Here is a 23,758-nt window from a genome sequence, read left to right on the forward strand (position 1 = left end):
AAGAAAGAAAGAAAGAGAAAAGACTGGGGCTTAAGGAACTGAGTGACATACACGGGCTGTACTGTGACTTGGTAATATTGTTTAAAGTGTTTTCCAGGAAAAGTTACATGTGTTTGCATTGGCTTTTTGTTAAGCATTGGTAGATCATGCCATCAGCAGCTCTGGGAAATGCTGGCGCTTTCCACTGGGAAATTCAGTAACGTATTAGTTTGGCACAATAAAGTGAACCTTTCACGTCAGTGCAAAAAGTGCATTTGAATGCAACAGTAGGGCTGAGAATTCAAGCACTCAATTCAGGGCATTCCAATACATTTCTTCAACCTTGACCATCATTCCAACTCTTTGTTTTCAGATCTGGTCTCTATTCATGCTGTCTCTATCGTTTGTAAACTATATTACGCAGATACCCTTAACGTTCTTGTAACATCATTGTATGGCCAACAATCAATTTGCCACCAGGGAAAAGGGACAGTTGGAGGTGGGTGTTTATCATGTGCTGCCCACAGGAAGTGGTAGCTACATCACTTTTGGTGAAGATGAAGATATTGCCTTTTATCATGCACTTACCATGGGTAAGAGCAACTGGTGGGGACAACTGACAGATACAGTAAACATCCACCCCCTTCATCCCACACTAAGTATGTTGTATATCCATTCCCTCGGGTTGTAAAATCAAGCGCTTAAAAGTTAGCAAATGCCAGGATTAAGATTGTTTGTGCAATTGTAGTATGCCCCCTTTGTGCATCATGATACAGACTTTAATTACACTTTTCTTCCACAGGCCCACTGCATCATTCTTTGCAAAGAATAGAGGACATTTTTCATTTCCTCCTAGATTTTTCTGATACTCACTACTGTGGGGTCTGACTCCTTCATAAACATTCATTAATTTTTGTAACACCCCAGCAAGGTTCTGGTGGTGTTATCCCCATATTAAAGATGAGAAACTTGCACATTGAGAAATTAAGATAAAAAGTTTCCACTAATTTTAGGTGCCCAGCTTGGGCTTTAGTTTTCAGAGTACTTTGCATTATGTGGCACTTAGTATATTTGAAAACTAGCTCATATTGACTTCATTTGCAGCTGTGAGCAATCAGTACTTCTACAAATCACAGCCCAAGGACTTAAGTTGGGCATTAAAAATGAAGGACAGACCATTAGTGGCCACTTCTGAGAAGTTTGGCAAGTAACCCTACTACCATCAGACCTAATCTGTAATAGACAGGGATATATCTTAATTTTCCAAGGCAGCATGTAGCTTTTTAACAATAAGACCATCTTTTCTTTTGCTACAGTCGCTATACATTTTCCATCTTCTGCAGCAAATTAGAACAGGGTTTTACAGACGAGCATCACTTTTACTTTCTGGATCATACTCACAGAAGATCCAACCTATGTATTGAATAATGTGTGTTTGGTGGGTAGTATGTTACCATGACACATACGTACATGGGGGGCAGGGGTGTTTTTATGGTTATGGAATCAACACTAACTCTGGTATTTCGTATCTTTTGAGTGCTTGGCTTTGTGACCTTACTAGTGTTCTTTTAAAACATTAATTTTCCTAGTTGTTGTTCTTATTATTTAAAAAATAATCCAATGTGACATCTAAACAACAGAAATCATAGAAAACTAGGGTTGGTAGGGACCTCAGGAGGTCATCTATCTAGTCCAACTTCCTGCTCAAAGCAGGACTGTCCCCAACTAGATCATTCCAGCCAGGACTCTGTTGAGCCTGGCCTTAAAAACTTACAAGGATGGAGATTTCACCACCTTTCTAGCTAACCCGTTCTAGTGCTTCACCACCCTCCTACTGATTGGTTTGCATAATATCTAACCTAAACTTCCCTTGCTGCAACTCGAGCCCATTGCTCCTTGTCCTGTCATCTGCCACCGCTAAGAACAGTCCAGCTCCATCCTCTTTGCAACCCCCCTGCAGGGAGATGAAGGCTGCTATTCACTCCCTCTTGGTCTTCTCTTTAAACTAAAGAAGCCCAGTTCCCTCAGCCTCTCCTCACAAGTTGTGTCCTGAACCATTTTCATTGCCTTCTGCTGGACTCTTTCCAATTTGTCCACATCCTCTCTGTAGTGGGGGATCCAAAACTGGATGCAGTGCTCCAGATGTGGCCTCACCAATGCAGAATAGAGGGGATAATTACTCCCTTGATCTGTCGGCAGTGCTCCTACTAATACATTCCTTCAGTTCATTAACAGAGACAGTCACTTTATACCAGGGGTGTCAAACTCATCTGGCTCCCCAGACTCTTGAGGGTTTTAGTGGGCACAGATAGATGCACACACCTATCTCACCCCGAGTTTTAGCCCTTCTGTAATTTCCCTCCAACATTCCTTTGTCCCAGGACTGTCTCGTCGCCATCCCTGGGTCCTTTTCTTAGTCCCATTGCCTTTTGCAAGTCCAGTCCCTGTTTGCATCCTCGTGGTTCTCATTCTAGTCCAAGTTGTTCTGCTGAGGCAGTCCTGTTTTCCTTTCCAAACTTGCTATCCAAGACGCAGTTTTTCCCATGTTGTTTATCGTCCTGCTCAATTTTCCAGTTTGTGAGATCCTTGTACTCCCCATCCAACACAGCTGATTCCAGTCCCAGAGTCTTTCCCATCCAGTCCTAGCCTTCCTCTCCCACTTTCAATCTCTGCCCAGCCAAAACATGCAACTTCCTGTAGCCTTTAACGAACCTTGGCAACACTGTTCTCAACTGACAATTAATTATGTAAATTGCTTAATCCAGAGCTATTTGGGATTGGGATTTTTTAAATTTTTTCTAAAAGCAGAACCTAAGATGAAACATGAGCAAGACCAGTCTAAACAGTGGTATGTGTGGGGGTTTTTTTTTAAAAAAAAGGCATTTTGCTTGGAACAGTGAGACCCACATGAGAGTTAGCTCCTGCATTGTGGGCCTTGCCTGGTTTTATAACAGTGAAAACCATCTGCAGACTTCCTGGGGAGCCTGAAAACAGGCTTTTCAAGAGGTGGTTTAATGCAGTTACTTGTTAACAACTAACATCAAATTAAAATAAAGATGCCTCATCTTTATATTTTTAAAGGATAGAATATTGCACAGCCTTCTAAAATTGGAAGGCATACACAAAGAGACCAGATTTAATAATGAGCACTAGGCATTAATTTTTGGAATACCCTGACTTCTGGGTGCTTGATTTCTCATCTTTCATGCTTCAGTAGTACTAGGGTTGTGAACTGACTAGCATACATGTTGTTGTATGGTTAGCTGAGGGTCTTTTTTTATATTTGTAGATAGAAACGTATGTTAGGTTGGTATGCAAATGTATGAAGTGTCTTAAATGTTCAGGAATTGGTACAATTCCACTCCTAACACTTCGTACAGATCTGTTGTGGTCCTGCAATACAATGATTGCCCCCAAATCCATGGACTTCGGTGATAATTGAACACCTCTGCCAGATCAGATGTTAACATTGTTGAGAACTTGCACCCTGTATTGTTAACATTGCACATTTCTTCTTGTACTGACTGGGATCTTCTGTCGCGGTTCTAAGGGCTGATTCATTTTCTGGCACCAACAAGCTAATAGTACTACACTTAAGCAGTGGAGTCATTCAGGTCACAAACAGTCATTTTATTTTAAATATAACTGTTTTATTAAGAATCTAACTTTCCGAAGCTAGCTGCTTTCGGTCCCCGACATATACTTGTTGACGTGTAAGTTGTATTTTGTGATTTACTGTTTAATTATTTCAACTTGCAATATGCTTTTCCCTTTCAATTGAAAAATAGATCAGGGTTTCCAAGGACAGTTTGGTAAAATGAACCCTCCTTCTGTCCCTTGGGACCATGGGACCCCTACCCATTTTCCTCTCCTCCGAGGAGCGTGGCCTTACAATATGCCTCAGAACTACATGCAGCAGGGAAATGCCAGCTATCCACCGAACAAACCTTTCTACCCTCAAGGTACTAGAACAAGTAAATGAATCAACAGCTCATACAACATGTCTGCTGAAGCTATATGTCTCTTTACTGTTTGAATACCATAGAGGCCAATGAATTATTGTTCAAAAGCTCAGGCTCTTTGGAACCCTAAGTTTGAATCCCAGCAGAGTTGCATCAACACTTCCTCTTCCCTTGGTAGATAAGTGAAGTCTGTGCAGAGATCTTTTAAAATTAAACCCTAAAATCCTGCTTGCACTGCATGGACATTTCATGGCACTTCCTGAAATAGTACGAGGTTTGGCCCCATTTTCCTTGATCACTGATCTCCATGCTTATACACGTACGGCCCTTTCACTGCTGCCCTCCCATACTATCACCCACGGAAATGCACATGTGGCTTTAAAGTGATTTTTGTATGACTGTGGCAAGACCCTGTAGCTATTTCTCTCGTAAGTAATCCTAACCTACTGTGATCATCTTTCATACAACTTCAGGGAGCTACTTGTAAGTAAAGATTACAAGATCAGGCACTTAAGAGCCCTGTCATTCAATATGTTGTCACGCTCAGCTCCTCCTGGTTGGAAGTGGAAGTTGAGGGTGTGCAGCACTTTGTGGGGTTGGACTCTGGGTCACAAATGGCTTGATCTAAATCCCATCGAAGTCAACGGGGGCAATCATCTTTCATTCCAACAGGAATTTGGATTGTACCCCAGAATCTGCTCAGAAGGACCCAGACACCATAGTGCTGGGGCAACTTATATAAACCCAGATAGAATCCTTAGCATTAAAAGCACTGTATATAAAGCCAGTTACTTTTGCACTTGCATCCATTGAATGAGGTGAGATTTCCAGGTGAGACCCACATTTTCTACTCTTCAAATTATTTATTTTATTGTATTTTAAAAGCAGTCACATGCACTGATATGAAAATAAAGATGCATTTTGATTCTGTGGGATTTTTACCAGCTGGATTAAAGCAGCATTATATTTTATATATACGTGAGAGTAACACAACTGGAATCTCTTGTCACTCAAGTAGATGCTTGTATTCATAAATGTATAATTCAGTGAATATAGCCAAGCACTTTGAAGTACATCTTATTTGCTGAAGTAATTGTAATCCATTTTCTTTTAGCTGGTCCACTGATGCAGAGTAACCAGCGGTTCTCGCTTCTGTCTCAAGGACACCCACACTTGAATATGAATTACATTCAACAGAAAAAGTGAAATTTTATGGCGGGGGGGAGAAAAATCAGGTTCTGATTTTAAAATCTTACCACATGCAACATGTTTAGATAAAAGATTATTTAAGACTGTTTTTAAACTGTATCATTTGTACATAGATATGATCTATAGTTTTTACTAGTATCACAAAACTGAGTGATACAAATTTCATCTATTTTATTACCCTATTTTTAAGGGGAATTGTGTTTTTGTTTTATCTTGATAAACTGTAAAGAGAGAGAATTTTTAAAATTAAGTTCTTTATTTTCTATTAGCTGTATTCATACTTTGGTTGCTTCAAACTTTATATATATTGTTCTAAAAAAATAAAATTAGAAAGGGATTTCATGTGTTTTAAAATTTGTCACTTCTATTCTTTGCAGAACTATGTAGTGCCAAAAAAAACTTTTTAAAACAAAAAATAAAACAAAACTGCGCAACACAAGAATGAAGGTTTTTCCTTTTCCGCGTTTGTATATTGAATTTACTTTGGTTTATAATTGGGTAACAAATGTAGCCTCATGTGAAAAGTTTGTAAGAAGTGACTTAAAGGAGCCTGGGCACAAACAGGGAACTTAATATGCCCCTTGGGGTTTTTCCAAAATCATTGCCTTTTCTATTCACTAACATTTTATTGATCCTATCATTTTCCTTTAAATGCTTCCAGTATGCATGGATGAAGGGAGTGGGCCGCTGCTTCTGCCTTCACAAGCAATCCTTCCAGTTACGTGCAAGTACTCCAAAGAAATCTGACTGCACCATAACGCTCAGTCATGGGGGAAGAGGTAACTTGCTGTTAACCTGGTCCTCCCATATATGCCTCTTGTTCACATTCTGTGTATGATGCACCTCAAAAGGATAGAGGCTTTATTTTACCTGGCTCAGTTGGAGGAGGTCACGGTAAAGTCTTTCTTGACCTTTCTTTGGGTGTGGACAGATAGCAGCTGTATGGATCCAGCGATACCGGTATAAGCTGTTCTGAAAAACTGTTATGGCTTCATGCTTCTGTAGTGATACAGGTGTAGCAAAAGAGCTGTAACAGTTTCATCCAGGATTAAGTTATAGTGATTTAACTCATTAGAATCGCTGCAGGAGATGTAATGGGTACATTGTAATGGATGATGTGCGTTCCCCAATGGCAGCTTCCCTTCAATTTTTTAAACAGCTGGGTAGGTTTGCCCATTGCCTAAGTCAGGCCCTTTCAAGAGAGAGGCATTTCATTTTCTGGCTCTTAATCCTTTATTCATCATTCTTAAGGCAATCCGATTTAAACAGCAAATTTCAGACTATAGCCAGTTTACTCTGCAGCAATCTTAAAGGTCTCTTTTGAACATGCATAGATGGCTCTGGTGACTACTGTGTGGATATATTTAAGTTAGACACGTTTACTCTGCTCTAAGCCTTTCTTTTCCTCCTAGAATATTTTGGAATTTTACTTTTTTTTATATTTAGGTCTTTGCTGCAAAATCGATTAAGCGTATAGGATTTGCCCTTCTGAAGTAGGAAGGAGACCACTGATCCTGTTAGCATAGGATTTTGTCACTGATAGTGCCCAGATGCAGTAGAGGCCTCCTTGTGAACGGTTACCAAATAACAGTTCATAGGGGCAATATCTTGGTGTTTCCGGTTACAGTTGGCTGCAGGGCCCCTTAGTCCGATCATCACAAGCACCTCCCCTTTCACCCTGCTTTGTCTCCCCTTTTATTGTTTTACATCAGCAGGGGCCAACTTTTTTGGCAGGCATGCTACAAGTTAAGCTTCATGCCCTCCATAACTACCACTTGGATCCCCTTCCCTACCTGATCTGTAGCTCTACTTTCTGCTCCCTGTCACCTCCCCAATCTCCATGCCATATACAGAGGCTGCCCATGCCGCTTGTGATGTGGACCACAGGTTGGCCACCCCTGTTCTATTTTGCCTTTGCCAGAAAAATGCAGGCTTTTTGCTCTTTCCCTTAATTTTCCCTTAACTTGGTTTAATTTTCTTTGTTCTTTGAAACTCTGAGAAACCCGAGTTCAAATGGATTTTTTTCAGGTAACCGTAGAGAGATCCCGATTAGACCAGATTCATCCTTCTGTGAAAATGCAGACCCTCCTAAAGGGTCTCCTATTTCCTTCCCCACCTACTCTGGCATTCAACTTGCCAATACTAAACTTCCTCCACAGTCAGGGTGACAGTAGCGGAATTTATGTTGCTCTTGTGTCTAGTTTCTGGTAAGCTCGCCAAGCATTTGCATGAGTAGGAAGACAGAAGATACACAAAACTAATAATTTACTAATTACTGTCAGCGTGCTTAGAATTAAACCCCCAGAATGTGCTTTATATGCAATACATATCATCTGTAACATGTATTATTGATCAGCACAAGAGGCCTAAACCTCAGGCTTTCCAACAGGCCTTGCTAGCTTGCTCCCACCCTTCACCAACACTTGGGGGCTATTTCAAGCAAGGATCAGGAAGTCTGTACTCTTAACTCTAGTAGTTAATGACTAGCTCCTGGATCCGAAGTAGGATATTGAATTCTAGCAGAGTCTACCCATCCCTTTTTGGCTACTTGGGGACTCCCTTTTCAGAGTTTTGCTGGGCCCCTATTTCTGAAAATTAATTGCCACTGGTCCAACAAACTTGTGAACTTTGCAAAGCTTCTGGGAACACACTACGGCGTCTCTATTTTTGTTGGGATTATTTTGGTAATCCAACCCAGAGTTCTCTTTGGGTTGTCCTCACTAGCTCTGTTAAGTGACATTTAATCATAATAAGCATGTAACATTTTTTAAGCATTGAAAATCTCATCTCTCTTCTGAATATAATGTTAATACGGCCTAACCAGAGGTGACAGCTCCTGCTGCTTCAGGTTTAGAACAGCATGTTTGTTCTGTGAAATAGTTACTAACCTTTTAATAAGAGAGATTTAGCCAGGACAGATGGTCTCATTCTGCTGTTTAAACAATTGTGGGCTTAGTTGCTCACCCTTCGCTTTTCACATATAATAAGGCAGATGCTGCTAGGAACAAAGGAGTTGCCACTTGCTCACACCTGTGGTCCTTCTAGTCCAACATCTCATCTCCGATCGTGGCTGATAGCAGATACTTCAGAGAAAGATTTAAAATTTGTGGTCAATAATTACAGAAAATGTGATCTTAGTGGAAGCTTTTACCTGCCTCCATTAATTGTCTGGCTCATACCCAGAAATATTTACATCTTATTAAGAAAAAAAGTTCTTTTCATGTAACAGTGGATAGCCTCATTATCCATAAAGGTCTTGTGAATTCTACACTAATTTTCTGGACTTTTGCCACCTTGTTGTATTGAGTTCACAGGTTCTGTGGTAAAAACGAATACATTGAAAAAATCCTTTTCATTTAAAATGCATTGCTTTTCAGTTTGACTGACTGAACCCTTGTGTTTTCATTACAAGACTGTCGCTCTTGATTTACCATCTCCTAGCTGAACATCTTTGTCTTTTCAGTTTACGGAGTAGTTTCATTGCCCACCGATTCCTCCAGCTTGTGTATTAAAATTGGCTGACCAAACCTGAACCCCGTGGGCCAGATAAGTGCCACAGGGCCAGTCTGCAGGCCAGATGGAGCCCTGTGTTGCCCCTGCCTAGCTGGGATCTGCAGCCAGAGGCCCTGCATTGCCCCTGCCCAGCTGGGATCCAGCTGTGCCCTGCTCTGGTGTGGCCAGGATCCAACTCTGGACTGACCCTACACAGCTCTGCACACTGGGATCAGGCCCCTGCGCACCCAGTCGAGCATACTCGGATGCCTGCAGGGCTTCTCAGATCCACGAGGAATCCTGCAGGCCACGTGATGTGGCAGCAGTGGTAAATTGGGTCTGTGGGGTGGGGGTTGAGCATCCCTAGTTTAGATGATAGTCTGTTCCAGCATTTGCTGTCCTTTTTTCATACATCCTAATACGCTTTGACCACCAGCGTACATTTCAGTAGCAACCAACTCTCTCAGTACTTAAATAGGGCTCAGTATCTTGTAAGTACCAGCATCACCCCTGGGTGACTTTTTAAGAGTTGCTGCCCTTCAGTTAGAGTAGCTGATCTTAATAAGAGCATGTATTTATTAGTAACTTGACTTCTTTATTCTGCTGTCAAGTGTCTACTCTCTGGACTTCAAGCTGTTCATCAGCTCGTTTCAGCATTGTCTCTTCCTTCCGTCTCTGAAGTATTTTGTCAGTTGAAAGCATGTTATTTCCATAAGAGCCACTGAAACAAAAAGCCATTTAACTTGTTTGTAATGGTCCTTATTCTTGATTGCTCCTTTAACTGTGCTAGTCCAGCAGGCATGCTCCTTCACTTGTATCTATTGTTCATCATCTTTGCTTCATGGATTTCACTGACTCAGTGCCTGCTCTAGTATTTTGTGGTGGCTTTACCTGGGTTGGGTCTGTGTTTTCTGTGTAACTTAACTTCTTAAAGCTTGCTCTTCAACCACTTTTGCTTCTGTTTCTTTTTTCTTTTGTACATGGGTGTACATCTTTCACAACTCATGCTTAATTTCCCCAATCAATTTTATACTCAGAATTTATACTGAGTTTAAGGATTTTCATTTCTTGCTGCAGAATCTAGTTTGCTTGACTGGCTTTTTTTTAAAAAGTCTCTGCTTCCAAAGTTTAGCATTTTAACCCTAGAACAGTTTATTCCCTGCACCTGTTGAACACATCATTCCCATAGTCATAGATGCAGGGGCTTGTCAGCTTACTTTCTAAACCATCTCCTGTGTGCTGTTAGACATAACTCCATGCCTTGCATCCTCTAGTGTCAGGTGTTGGAAGATGTATTTAAAAGGCAGCGGTTTCAGTGTATCCCCTGCCCGTCCCCTCTCCCCACCATCCCACTTGAAGGGGTTGGGGGTTGGAGGGACAATTCAATTTCTTCAGCATCTAAGCTTGTGTTAATATCTAGGCCTTGCAGCTCAGTGTGCCTTCCAAACACAAACAGGGTGACCTGCGCTGTTTTTCTCCTGGAATCTACACACACACATCTGAAACATGAGTTTTAAGTACAAATTCATACAAGCCTCCTTACTTTCACTGAGTAGTTAAATACTTGTATTCAAATGTAAGCATTGTTTAGGTTTGTGGAAAGTTAGTTACTACCACAGGAAAGGAAAGAACAAAGATTGAAGCATATGAAGCTCTTGCAGTTACAAACAGTCGCTGCATTTTCAGTAACACTGAACATGACATGCCAGACAGCCAAATGTTTAAGTACCACTTGAAGGCCTCTTCTCCATTAGTGGAAGAGTGTAAGTCCTACATCTATACTGTGAATCACAGCTGGAGACCTGACTCAGACCAGCTAGCCCAGTATCCTTTCTATCTCAGTTGCAGAGCAGAGGCTAAGGATTACCATATAAATTGTTTGTTGTGAAGAAGGCTATGCAGTTCATTACTGGAGAGGTTCAGTAATATTTCTAGAAGTTGACAGTTTCATCTCCGTGCTCTACCTTTGAACACTTCTATGGGTAGAAATGCATTCAGTGTAAAGCCATTGTTTTATTTACAAGTACAGACAGAGCTGATTGATATCACAAGAAATATTCAAACATGAATGGTGGTTATAGACATGTGGTTGGGTCTTCAGTCTCTTGCCAACTTCTCTAGGCCTCTTAACCAAAAAACAACTGAACGAGTGGAGTATCTAAAAAAAAGTCTTTCTGTATCAGTTCAGTCAGCCAGGTCTGTATAGATGCACACAGACAACTTACTTTAGAAAACAGGAAGCAGCCTTTATGAACAAGGGTATTTCATAACAAATTAATAAACATTATAGGGTATCTTAGACTTGTCACTGCTGTGCTATTTTTACACAGGCCATCAAGAAAACATTTTAAAAACCATGCTATTCCTCACATTCCACTAGGAGGATAAACATTAAAAAGTTACTTTAGCTTTTTCTTAATAGAAAAAAAACCCAAACACTTTCTTGTATAAGAGGAGATTGGAACGAGGATTAAAAAAAAAAAAAAGACTGCTAAAGCAGCCAGCACCTGTCCTGTCCTGCAAAATAAACGGGACAGTATCTACAAGCAGAATTTGGGTCAGGGTCCCCAAATCGCTTAGAGGAATTCATCCTTTATTCGTTCCCTCGTCGACTCTTCTTGTGGCTTTTCTTTGATCTGAAATGGTAACAACAATGTTTCAATGTGTGTTTGAGAGAGAGAAGCTGCTGGACAAAGCAAACTAGATGGTTTGTCCTAAAAAAAAAAAAAAAAATTAATTGCAATGCAGACATGAGGTATCAACCTGTTGCTTTCTAATAGAAAGACCCAACCCACAACCTAACTTGATTTCAAAACAAATAGTAGTAAGAGAAATTGGTACAAATCTCAAAATTCAGTTTCTTTGTGAAAGGAAAGCTCTGACATTGGTTTGCAAGAGCTTTTTCACATATGAGTGGGAATTTTTAAGAAAGACAAAGCTTTTACCTTTCAGGTGATTTGGAATGACTTCTGTGTCTATGACTACGATGGTGCCCTGTTAACAAAAAAATAAAATTATTAGTGCTGATCTCCAGAAAAAAGAACTGTCACATGACTACTCTCCATTTCTGCTAATAAAGTCTGCCTCTAGCACTGACCCTCCAGTACTGTCAAAAGATTAACTCGTTCCCCAGTTAGGCATTTAATGTTAGAATTTTTTTGTGGTTATCTAGTGATAGAAACATTTGAAGATGAAGCTAAGCCAGTCTTACATAGAGTAAGAGCCGTTCTTAGAGCATAAATTCATACAATTTTAGCCATGTTCTAAACTGAACTTATCCATCCACTCCGTGATAGCAGGAGCTAGATTCTTAGGGCATTATTAAGACAGACAGCAGCATATAACTGAACTACCTGGAGATTTAGATCTTGATCTGTGGCGTCTCTCCCTGGACCTGCTCCGGTGTCGCCTTGGGCTTTTGCTGCGATGCCTCTCCCGGCGCGGCGATGGGCTAGAGGGAGGGAGAATGTTAGACAACTTGATTTTACAAACAATTGTTTTTTCCAACAGAATGTAAAAGCAATAACTCTTTTACCTTCTCCTCTTGGGTGAGCGGCTTCGCCTGCAGGTAAGAAAGACAAGAGAACGGCTTGAAAATTGGTGAAGCATTCATTCAGTCGTTACATAGCCTTTAGTTCTGGAACCAATGCTTAGCAGACGGCTGAAAAGTTTTTTCTGGGGGAAAAGCAGCAATACATCACCTTCGTGGAGACCTGCTTCGGCTCCTCCTGTATCTCACAGTTGGAGATCTGCGTGGCTTGTCCAAATCTCTGTAGCCTCTCCTGCGATGATCAGGGGAGGGTGCCCTCTCCATCTGCAAGCAACACAAAAATCACAGAGCTCCTAACAATCTTTTCACCCTGATGTTCCGTATGCATAAAGATGCAGCAGGGCTTTCTAGTCAACTTAAGTCTTAAAATGAAACTACCTACACATTTGATGACTGCACAGTACAAAGTATACTGACTTTAGTAGAAACTCTGTTTCTACCCTATACCCAACCCCCCCTCAAAATATGGTGAAACTGACCAACCAAATATCTATTTTAATGTGACCACAACATGTCTAATTAGGAGAGAATACATAAGCCAGTTAAAGTTCATCAGGCAGAGAACCCCGATAAAAAGTCTGTTTTACTGCCATGGTAGGACTTAAGACTTCACTAGCAGTTCTTATGACACTGCAATGATGAGAAGTTTTCTGGAAACGCTCCACTGCATAAATATTTTGGCACCCAAAGTAACTTTCCATTGAAGATAAACAACAATACAATTCACAGACCTTTTCATCCTCCTCTTCCTCTTCCTCGCTAGACTCTACATCATCCATATCTTCTTCCAGTGCACTAACCCGAGTCTCTAGTTGTTCAGCTTCTTCCAGGACGTAACGTTTCTAAAAGAAATACCCACTTGTCATTTCGTGTAATCCACACAAACATGCTTACATATAAGGCTTAATTTGCACTTGACAGACCCTTAGCTATTATGTTGTGCAGCATGCTTGTAAGTCAGATGACTGCTTATGTTATATATAACATAAAGTTGGATTACCAGCCTCTACATACCTGCAATCGAGGTAAAATGATATCACAGACACGTTCCTTATGGAGCAGTTCATCAATAAATTCATCCACATGCATCAGTTCAAATTCTGAAAGAAAAAATATGTTTAAAACAAGGCAGTCATCTTTGCTTTAGGTACCAATACTTAATATTCAGGAGACTATGTTATGTGCTGTTCAAACCCAACCCTCACAGCAGAACAGCCTAGCAGCTGGGAAAGTTATTAACCCTGTTTAACAGGTAGCAAACCTGTGGCAGAGCTACAATCAGAAAATCCCTGATGCCCAGTCCTATGCTCTTCCTTTAGGTGCTGCTCTATTAACACAAACACATAGGCCTGAAGAAAGTACACAGAAGTGTGCGAGCTCCAATTTAAGATAATGTTAGCAAAGAAGCAGGCCCAGCCACAGCATATGTGATGAGTGAATTCATATCAAAACAAGGAGCTATTTCCACCCCTGCATTCCTATATAGCAGACAATACTAAAGGAGAGGTCTCTTACAAAGGGCTGTCCGTGCCGCTCTGCTTTACCCTGAGAACATAAGATTTCTTACCCCCATTTCTATTTTGACTCTTTATTTTCCGATAATCGTTGTACAGTGGCTCGAGGTACTTGTAGCAGTCGATGGCAGTGCCAGTCAATCTCATGTATAATGCACCAAGCATTCTGACATATCTGAAAAGCACAACAGAATGCAGCGGTTCACATGCGAGATCTTTCTGTGCAGGAAGATAATGAACAGTGAAGCCTTTCTTGCAAGAGCCTCAGAGGACGACTGATACACAAACTAATATGACATGGGAGACTGCACTTTTTCTCCCGTATGTGCCCACTCCTAACAACTCTGCGCCCTTCGTGCATTATCAGTTCTATACCAAAAGAAAATGGGCAGATTGCCAAATCCTGGATCCATCCCTGGATGGCTAAGGAGCTTTGGGAGCAACAACCTGCCCCACACAGGTGACTGTATCCCTGCTCCCCACCTCCCACCCACTGGTGCCCACAGAGCATGCTGGGGGAGCCTCCAGGGACTTCTTAAAGGTCCCAGAGCAGAATCCGCCCCCACCCCCTTCGTGTTTAGTCAGGTCCTCTCCCTTCTCCTTCCTTGCTCGTGGCTGCCGCTTTCCCTACTGTCCCTGAGGTGCGGGGGAAGCTTCTGTACCAAGCCCGCGTACTCCAGCAAGGCTGGGCAGGGGGCTAGGCTCAGCAGGAACAGTAGAAATGGGCCAAGGGTGGGTTTCCCCACCTAGCCTTGCCCCATGGAAGCAGACATAGGGAGGGGAAACCCTCTTGTCTTGGCTACTACCACTGTCCCAGCTGAGGCCAGGAAGGAGCAGGGAAGTGGCAGGGGAAAACATGACTGAGCCCAAAAGGGAAGGGGGGATTCTCACCTGCTCCAAGGACTTCCAAAAAGTCCCCAGAGGTTCCCACTCTGTGATCCAGTCTGAAAGGGGGGTGCTACCGCGCCCCCCCCAGCCCAGATCTGCCCCCGTAGCCACCTTACCACACCAGCTCACACACGGACAAAGACAGGTGCGCATCATGAACGAAAGGAAACAAGCACGAGAAGGAAGGCAACCTAAGCAAAGAGCTCACACTGGGAAAGCAGGCATTACCGGGCAGGCTTGTGCACAGCACCTGGGAAAAGAGACACTCCCCACAGAGGAGCCCTGTTCTGGCCCAGCCTGGCACTCAGCTGCATTGTCACTGTCCACCTCCCATGTCTGCCTCCCTGGCCCGACAGCTCCCAGGGCAGGGACAGCAACCTGCCTCGCTTACTTGAAGTCTTCGTTCTTGATGAACTCCACAATGATGTCCTTCTCGGGCTGGATCTGCAGCATCTTCAGGGTCAGGCACAGGAAGGGCGTGGGCTTGATGTTCCCTCCGTACACGCCGCCGACGTACTTCAGCTCCATGGCCTTGTCCACCACCAGCTCCGCTAGAATTGACAGGGGGCAGGACGAGCCCCGCGGTCAGTGCCAGGCAGCTCGAGCCCAGGGCCCGAGCACCTTGCACACGGCGCGGTGGGCCCAGCAAAGGGGGAGGGCACTCGGGGACTCTGAGGGCAGGGGACGGGCTCTGCGGCCAGGCTGGAGGCATCAGTAACTGTTTCGCCTGCCGCGTCACTGCCTCAGCACCAAACCCCGCCCCCAGGGTCCTAGGTCCCGCCCCCAAGAGCCAGGTGGAAACCTCAGTAACAACTTAACCAACCCTGTCACTGATGCACGTGGACGAGTTTATTGATGAGCTGCTCCATAAGTAACGTGGTTGTGACCCACCCCCCTGACCCCAAGGCCCGAACCCCAGGCACAGGTGGAAGAGTTAGTAATGGTTTCACCAAGCCTGTCACTGCCTCCGCACCAAGCCCCGCCCCCAAGGGCCAGATAGAAGCACTTAACTAACCTTGTCGCTACCTCAGTGCCAAGCCCCGCCCCCAGGGCCCTAAACCCCGTCCCTGCATCCCCCCTGGCCCCAGCCCTAGGGCCCTGTCACTGCCACCGCGCCAAGCCCCACCCCCCGAGGGCCCTAGGCCCCGCCCCCGCGGCCTAGCCGGAAGCGCCCCTTGCCCGGGGGGGCCGTACCGGTGAGGCCGAAGCACTCCTCCTTCCAGTACTTGGACTCATAGATGCGGGTGCGGATGATCTTCTCCACCAGGTACTGCGGGTTGGTGCCGTGGATGCTGTGCGCGTCCTTCACCGTCCGGTTCGCCATGGCCCTGGCGGCAGGCGCGATCGGCCCCCGGATGTGGAACTGCTTCGAGCTTCCGGGCAGGAGGAAGCACTTCCGCTTCCGGCGCGAAGTCACGTCGCCCTCCCCTCTCGGCGGCCATCTTAACTCCGGGCGCGGCTTCGCGAGGCCCACCCCCAAGCGGGCGGCAGGCAGCCCCGCGGGGGGCGGGGCGGCGGCGTTTGGCGCGAAATTTTGTCGGTGCTGCCGGGGCGCGGAGCAGCGTGGCTTGGCGCGGTGAGTGCGCCCTTGCTCTTGCCCCTGCCCCTGCCCCTGCCCCTGCCCGTCGGCGTGGCACCCAGGTGGGCCGGACACCTGGGTTCCCCGCGCTGCCAGGCGGATCCGACCCGCTCCCTCAGGGCTTTAAAATGGCTGCAGCCGGGCGCGCGCGAGGCCTGGGGGCGGAGGGCGGCTTTAGGGGTGCGATGAATGTAACGTGTAGCAGTGCCCGCCCCCCTCCCCGGGCGGCCTGGATTCCCGCTGCTCCCTCCCCCAGGCAGGGCCCTTGGCCTGGCCAAGAAGGGGCGAAGGGACCAGCCCTAGCAGCAGGTATCCTCTGAGTCTCCATCTTCCCCTCAGCAAGTGCCCGTGGACAGCTGAGGCGGCTGAGCTTCGCCCCTGCCAGCGCCGCGCCCCTCACCTGCTGAGAGCCCCGCCGTGCGCTCAGATTCAAGCTGGGCAGACGCCTGCTGCAGAGCGGTTGTGTGTTTTCAACCTGTACCGGTGTTTATACAGCCCTTGTGCAACTACACTTCCATCACGTTGGATAGACGCATCGTGTCATCATTGTTCAGGGCTGGGAGGGACCTTGCAGATGGTCGGGTTCGGCCCACTGCACCCGCGCAAGGAAGATGGGTGGTATCAGGCGGTGCCGGCAAGGTTGGGCGTCAAGATGCTTTTTGACAATCGCCAGGGTGGGAGGCTGTCGCCTCTGCGGGGAGCCTGGTCTGGACCCTCAGCTCCAAAACCCTCTGAACCCGCGGTATGGAAGCAAATTGTCAGCGGCGACGGAAAGCAGAGTTCATGAAGTTATTTTAGCCGAGTGGAAGCTGTGCAAAGGGGAGGATCACAAATGCGCTTCATGAAATCCCTCCGCAGCAGCTGGAAAATGTTTTCTACGAGTTGGAAAATCAGAGTGAACGATGTATCGCAAAAGATGGCAATTGTGTCCAAGTCCAGTCATTTGATATGTATTGTGTTAAAACTTAATGATTGATGCTTTCAATTGCCATTTGCAGTTTGCTTCTGTTATGTGCCTATCCAAAGTTATTAAAATTGCCCGAGGACTTTTATAAGCACCCTGTATAAATTACTCGCATAGCTGGATAGTCCTTTTCATGGCGTGAGAATAACTTTGCACGTGTGGCTGCTCTAAATTTATTGTGCGATTTACCAGTTAATCGTGCAATGGACGCAGTGTGTAGCTGGGGCCTGAATGTTACAGGCAGACAGTGAGATGAGGTCTGTCTACCTCACCCTTGCTCAACTTTCTAAGTGTTTCTTCCCCACGAACAACTTCAGCACCTGCTTCTGCTGCTGGATCATGGACCTCTCCCAGCAGGGCTAGCAAACCACTGACACCATCCTTTAAAGATCAACTGCTATCCTCGTAGATCAAATGGGAGCCCTGAAATCCAGCCAAGATCAGAAGCATGGAAACTTCTGTCAGTAGCCGAAAGCTTCTGGCTTTTATTTGAACGTGTAGCAGGGTCCTCAGAAAAGCCTTTGTGAGAGACTAGTAGAAGAACATTCAGCTCTAGCAGGGATGAAGGATGCAAACACTCAGGGAATCGTACTTTATATTATCAGACCAGTTTATCTCTTGCAAATCATAGGCCAAAAGTTAGGTTTAAATTTTAAATTCCTTTGAAGCAACCGGTATCTTTTTCTGAGGCACAGGGAAGTTTGGTGACTTGCTAAAAGTAACTTGGACTCTGTGTCTCAGCTAGGAATTAGACTCCAGAAATCCTGCTGCTTTCTCTTGCTTTTGTTGTTAAACAACACTGCTTATAGCCGTAAACCTTGTGCTGCTTTTAATTTTTTTTCACAGAAATCATGAGTCTGAGGCGTCGGACTAGGCTTACATATTCGTGGTATGGAAAAGCAACAAGCTCAGATAGGAGACTGCAGACAACTCAGTATAGGTAAAGAATACCTATTTTACTACTGGGTTAGAAACACAAAGAAATGTGACACTTATGGGGAGTTATAGAAAAAGTGCTGTAGGGACACAGGTAATTGGAGTAGTAGTATCTGTCAGATGTCTGCACCACAGAATGAGCACAAGGAAGAAGTAATGAGAACATCTTGTAAAACTTTCTTATCAAAGACAGGTGCTCTTGATGTGTATGATGTGGTAGATGTATAATAGCTGTCCAGCAACAAAGCTGTTGCACTGCGGCTGTACCGAGAGAGGTGGAGAGAGGAATTGAAAGAAATGTCCTCTTTTGAGCAATTGTCTCTAGTTGGACACTTTTTTGGTCACTTTTGCATTTGCCAGTGCTATTGGAACTTGGATAATTACATGCTGGTTGTTTAAGTTTTACAGCATCACCTGGATGTTATACTTGTCACTTTCTAAACAGTTGTCTTGTTGCTCTGTGCTTTTAAGGGTTTTTTACATTTTGGTGGCTGATAGAATCTTTTATGTAGAGTCTTAAATTTGGTAAAACGCTTTTGATCCTTTGGCACGAAAGATTGCAAAATGTAAGTTTCCTGTGATACTTTAAAAAAAAAAAAAAATCTAATGTTCACTTGGTGTCTTTTAAACTGATGTGTTAACTCCAAAGGTTGCATGCAAGTTCCGCTAACTGTCCAGTCGCTTGTGAACTGTGATTCCATCTCCTATTTTTAGCGGGAAACAGAACATCTGAACAGAGGAAATGTTGCATGTATTTGGCAAGGAGATCTGTCCAGAGAGGAAGTGATAATAAGACCACATTTGATTACAACAGCATCTTGAATTGTAAGGAACGTGAAACACTTCTTTTAACCTCTGTGTGTTCATCATTTCCTAGGGGACTCCTGATTAAATCAGAAAGCTCAAAAACCTGCATACACCTTGGAGAGTGTGTTTTAATAGAAGGGGAGAATGCGGATCAGCCTTTTGTGGCAAAACTTTTGAAATTATATGAAGATAGTAAGTGCAATTTTTTTTCTTCATAAATATGTGTCCCTCTGCCTTCTATCTTGGAAATCTTGAGCCATTTCAGAAATGTGCAAGACTGGACCTCCTTGTCCCTGCAAAGTAGGTGTTTAATTTTTCTTTTATTTAAAGATGAAGGTTGAAAGATGGACATTGAGAAGCTGAGTGACTTGCGTCAGCGTATGCAGTGAACTGTGGCAGAACGCAACACAGGCCCTGTGCCTTCTCAGTTTCAATAACTTTACTTGACCAGCATTATTTATGGAAACTGAAAATTAACTTGTGTCTCGGGAGCTATTTGTCTGAGGTTCTATCTGTTATGAGTTATTTAGTACTGTACTCACTGCTGGTAGCTAGAAGTGTCTTTTGTTGTTAAGATTCAGTGAAAACTGTTCATTATATTAAATACTAAATAGAAAAAAATGCAGCAAAACCACTTCTTAGATATGAAGATCTGGTCAATCTTTAGATCAGTGGTTCTTGGCCTTTTTAGACTCAAGATACCTCTCGGAAAATGCCAGCTGTTGGCTTTCACTCATTTCTTGAGCACAGAAAAATAACAGAGCAGTTTCTTTTGGTGCAAAGAACTCAAACACCACAGCAGGGTGTTTTTTGACAGATGTGTCAATATTTCATAAAACAAGAATTTCTTGTGAACTGTGGTAAGGCAGCAGTCCTGTTTCCCTATCACTCCTTAAAGTGTATGGACTTAATCCATCTCAAGGGCAGTTGTTTAGATTTAGATTTCAGCTAGTAGTTAATGCAAGGAGGGTCAAATCACTCCTGAGCTGATATTTTGCTTACAAGCCACATGTTATTCATGCAGTGGGCTGGAATTATGGTAGTCATTTTCTTCTCTCCTCTCCCTTCCTCACCCCAGTGTAGGACCAGTTAAATACTTTAGTACAATTCAGGAGAGCACAGCTGGTGACATTTAGCATTCCAAAAACAAATGGAGGAATCCTGATTTTTCTGGAACTAAGCATAAAATTCCTAACATAAAGAATAATCTTTTGGGCAGTAAGATTATTGATGCCTTATGTTAGATGCTATATGTTGCTGGAGTCTGGAGATTATTGATGCCTTGTGTTAGATGGTATATGTTGCTCAGTGGCCAGCTTGCAGATTAATAGAAGTAGACCTTATTTGGGAAGGAAGTGCATTTATTTTTCTATTTAGACCTCTCTGCTTCAAAATTGAGCAAGCATATAGGATTTGCCATACTGAAGTAGAAAGCAGATCACTGATCCTGTTGGTCCCAGATCCTGTCACTGATGGTACCCAGATGATGTTCAGGTCCTTTAGAGTAGAGAATGGTTTATGGGGGAAATTTCTTCTTAATGTTTTCAGTTGAAGCTGGCTGCAGGGGTCCTTAGTCCTGTCATCTGTGTTTCTCTTTCATCTCCAGCACTCCTCCTTTCATCCTGTTCTACCTCCCCTTCTCTTGTTTTACATTGTCCAGGAACTTTGCCAGAAGTAAGCAGTTTCTCCAGTTGAAGCAATTGATTGTTTTCCCTAATTGGGTCGGTTTAATTTTCTTTTTTTTCCTGAAACTAGGGAACCCAGGGTCAAACTGATTTTTCCAGGGATTATAGGGAGATGTCGGACAAGGTTAATCCTGTGAAAGTGCATTTCCTCAGATATAAGGTCTCTTATGTTCTTTCCCATCTGTGCTGGTAGCCAACATGCTCATTCTTAACTTCCCTTGCCCTGCATACTCATAATCATAGAAGCCAAGCTTAAAAATTAATTTGCTCTCTTATATCTGATTTCTAGTGAGCTTACCAAGAGTTAGCAAGAATTTTGTAGCAATACATAAACTACAAAAGATTAGTAGTTCACTAATTATTGTCAGTATATTAATCAGAAACGGTGTAGCCTAGACTTTGTATGCAATTTTGATTGTTTGTGTTGCTAATAGTAATGTGTGTAATAGTTGGTGTAAATAGGGCTCAGGCCTTGCTCTCGCCCTTCACAACTAATGGGAAGGTAAAACTGCAAGAGAGCTCCAAGGGAGGTGAGGGTACCTGAAACTACTTCTAACCCTAACTTTTCCAGATTTCAAATTGACTGTGTCCATAAAATAGATCCTCCCTCAACATTTTATTCCATGTCTTAAAATGTTTCATTTTCCCTGAACACTTACACTGAGTTATGTGCACAGGTTGCAGGGACATAATCCCGGAGGCTGCAGTGCAGGCAATCTAGCCCAGGAAATTGCTTGAATGAATAAAGCGGAATTAAAGTTGGAGCAGTTTGCTGTACTTGTATCGCTACAGAATTAACATAACTTGTTGTACTGATGTCTTTTGATTGGGATACCTTTAAATTGACGTGCTGTTATTATGTATTCAAAAAAATTGCATAGCAGTTGATGCAGAATTGTCTGCATAAGGCCAGTCAATGCATCCTGCCCTTTTTTCTGTAAGATCCATAGCAAATGGCTTGTTTATCTATCATGTGACCTCATCATGAAAGCACACTAAGATGGGTACATGGTAATCGAAAACATGTAATAGTTTATGTTATGCTTTCAAACGGAACTCTTCTGTAGCTGGGAGGAAGAATGATCTTGGAATTAAGGCAATACACCGCATCTTCAGGGATTTCTGTTCATTTTGTAGCTTTACCATAGACTTGCTGCAGGATCTTGGATGTGATCTGTTTAATGTCAAGATGAGGAACCAAGGACTGGAGTATAGCACTTGTTTTCAGCTTGTTTGTCTGTCTTGCCTATTTAGACTGGGAGGTGCATCCTATGGCCTATCCTACAGAACCACTGGATGCAGCCTACAGATGGGGGAGCTTCTACTACAGGTGCTCTCCTCATGACACCATGGCACAAGTTGCCTGTCTGCTTCTGGCATACAGCCGGAAAAGGTTGCCTACTCCCAATTTGTCACAGCTGCTTAGACACAGAAGGCAATTTTGTACTGTGTGTACATACAGTGCCTAGGACAGTGTGGCTCTGATTTTCAGTTGGAGTCGTTAGTTCCTTCAGGACTTCAGATAATTATACCATAACCAAATCCCAAGTTTTTGATACTAACTGTTGTTTTCTTGTTTTTTCTCTGCCACAGACCATCAAGACAAGTATGCAGTTGTTCAGTGGTTCTGTCACTTTACAGAGATACCACTGAGTAAACGGAAACTGCTGCAAAGAAAGGTTTCTCCCTTGGAGATATTTTTGGATCGAAGTTGTAGCTATGACACACAAGTAAACGTGGAGACCATCATTAGAGGTGTTATGGTACGTATGCAAGGCCCTTCATGCAGGAAAGGAAGAGGTAGAAGGCCTAAAGCAACCACAAAAGCTATTTCATTTTTCCTATCACAGCATCCTCTTGAATCTTTAATGCAGGTCTATAGTTGGCCATTGTGAATGTTTTTTAGCATACTTCCATCTGCACAATAGTTGATATCCAGGGCTACAGTTAGGAAGTATCTGTTGTCTCCTAGAAGATTTACCCTGTATAAAGGATGTTACTGCATCCATATTTTTTCAGCAAGCTCCAGTCATTTTAACTTCTCTCCTTTCTCATATGCCCTTTCTTATATGGTCTGCAGCCTCTACTTTAATTCTGATTGTCAAGTGTTTTGTATTGTTCAGTATGCCACCCTATTGCTGTATGAGCATCTCTTGGTGAAAATTTCAAGCAACTAGTATTGGATACTCTTGCAAAATACAAGTCTAGAAATGTCAGCTCCAGTCTGTACTCAGATCAGGAGGTCTACTGGAATTTAGTTTTGAAATCTATAAACAATAGATAATAATCTCTTGAAATTTTCCCCTCTTATAGGTGATACCACTGACTCCAAAGGAGGTGGTGCCTGTTACGTCAAAGAGAAAACAAACTTTCTATGTAAAGGAATCTTGGGATGGGAAAAGTTTTAAGCCTCTGTCTCATGACGTATATTCTCAGCTTTCCTCACCTCTGACGAGGAAAGGGCATGGTTCCCCCATTCTGGTAACTGAGTCCCAGGTGCTTCCTTTGGATATCATGTGTTCTGCATATACAGAGACAGAGAGAGGCACTCAGAGTGCCACAAAAAACAAGAATCTTGCAATGGAAATAGAATCAAGACACTCTGCTTCTAAGTCGTCTTTGTCCAAGGAGAGACATTCCCAAAGGCTGGCCAATGGCAACCATACCCCAGGAGCAAGGAAGAAGTTACAGCTAAACAGTATGTACATGGCAAGATTTGTATCTATTCATTACTTTTGGTTCTACCAGGATTTTTGCAGGCAGTATTAAATCAAGCAGAAGAGTGGCTAACATGAGAATCTTAGAGACTGAAGTTTATAGCCTCACATATTCCTAGCCCAGTGAGTGATTCCTGCAAGCCTGGCTGCATCTTACTGCTTTTCACCTGGTACTGAGGCAAAGGGGTTTACAGGGAGTACCAGTCCCTCAGTAACTGGATTCTGTTCTTGGATGGCAGCATCATGTAGTGCGAGGATCCCTGTCCATCTTCTGAACAGCTGTGGTAGCCACTGAGCCCTTAATAAGGCATGTAGTAAGGCAGCGGTCCTGGATTTTAGGAGGGCAAATTTCAACAAGCTAAGGAGGATAGTTGGGAAAGCACTGAGGTCCCGGAGGGGAGGGGAGACAGGTGTCCAAGGAGAGTGGTTGCTCCTCAAGGAGATGGTCCTCCAAGCACAAAGGAAGGTAATCCCAA

At 43.6% G+C, this 23,758-nt stretch overlaps 3 protein-coding genes across 10 annotated transcripts in view; 2 read left to right on the forward strand and 1 right to left on the reverse strand.

The window, feature by feature from the left end:
• The window catches only part of ZCCHC11 (zinc finger CCHC-type containing 11), a 93,655-nt gene extending 88,059 nt beyond the window's left edge, over positions 1 to 5,596 (forward strand). For 7 of the 8 annotated variants that reach the window (XM_019501295.1, XM_019501298.1, XM_019501293.1 and 4 more), the window contains 2 exons: positions 3,768 to 3,941; positions 5,056 to 5,596. In XM_019501295.1, coding sequence (XP_019356840.1) covers positions 3,768 to 3,941; positions 5,056 to 5,147 — 266 coding nt within the window. In that variant the 3' untranslated portion in view covers positions 5,148 to 5,596. The remainder of the gene's footprint in view (positions 1 to 3,767; positions 3,942 to 5,055) is intronic. The other variant, XM_019501300.1, reaches the window with a different exon arrangement.
• A 5,039-nt stretch (positions 5,597 to 10,635) lies between these two features.
• PRPF38A (pre-mRNA processing factor 38A) lies at positions 10,636 to 15,978 on the reverse strand. The gene is made up of 10 exons (XM_019501303.1): positions 15,789 to 15,978; positions 14,986 to 15,145; positions 13,760 to 13,881; positions 13,207 to 13,292; positions 12,924 to 13,034; positions 12,344 to 12,456; positions 12,178 to 12,204; positions 11,996 to 12,093; positions 11,588 to 11,636; positions 10,636 to 11,278 (listed from the first exon to the last, which is right to left on the reverse strand). The coding sequence occupies exons 1-10, from the start codon at positions 15,916 to 15,918 to the stop codon at positions 11,236 to 11,238; spliced, it is 939 nt and encodes a 312-aa protein (XP_019356848.1). The 5' UTR covers positions 15,919 to 15,978; the 3' UTR covers positions 10,636 to 11,235.
• A 96-nt stretch (positions 15,979 to 16,074) lies between these two features.
• The window catches only part of ORC1 (origin recognition complex subunit 1), a 26,415-nt gene continuing 18,731 nt past the window's right edge, over positions 16,075 to 23,758 (forward strand). The window contains exons 1-5 of the mRNA XM_019501302.1: positions 16,075 to 16,170; positions 17,984 to 18,077; positions 18,951 to 19,072; positions 22,159 to 22,328; positions 22,879 to 23,263. Of these exons, the coding sequence (XP_019356847.1) occupies positions 17,989 to 18,077; positions 18,951 to 19,072; positions 22,159 to 22,328; positions 22,879 to 23,263 (766 nt within the window). The 5' untranslated portion in view covers positions 16,075 to 16,170; positions 17,984 to 17,988. The remainder of the gene's footprint in view (positions 16,171 to 17,983; positions 18,078 to 18,950; positions 19,073 to 22,158; positions 22,329 to 22,878; positions 23,264 to 23,758) is intronic.

The sequence above is a fragment of the Gavialis gangeticus genome, unplaced genomic scaffold (genome assembly GCF_001723915.1).
Source record: "Gavialis gangeticus isolate Ggan-Ray unplaced genomic scaffold, GavGan_comp1, whole genome shotgun sequence".
Classification (NCBI taxonomy): domain Eukaryota; kingdom Metazoa; phylum Chordata; order Crocodylia; family Gavialidae; genus Gavialis; species Gavialis gangeticus.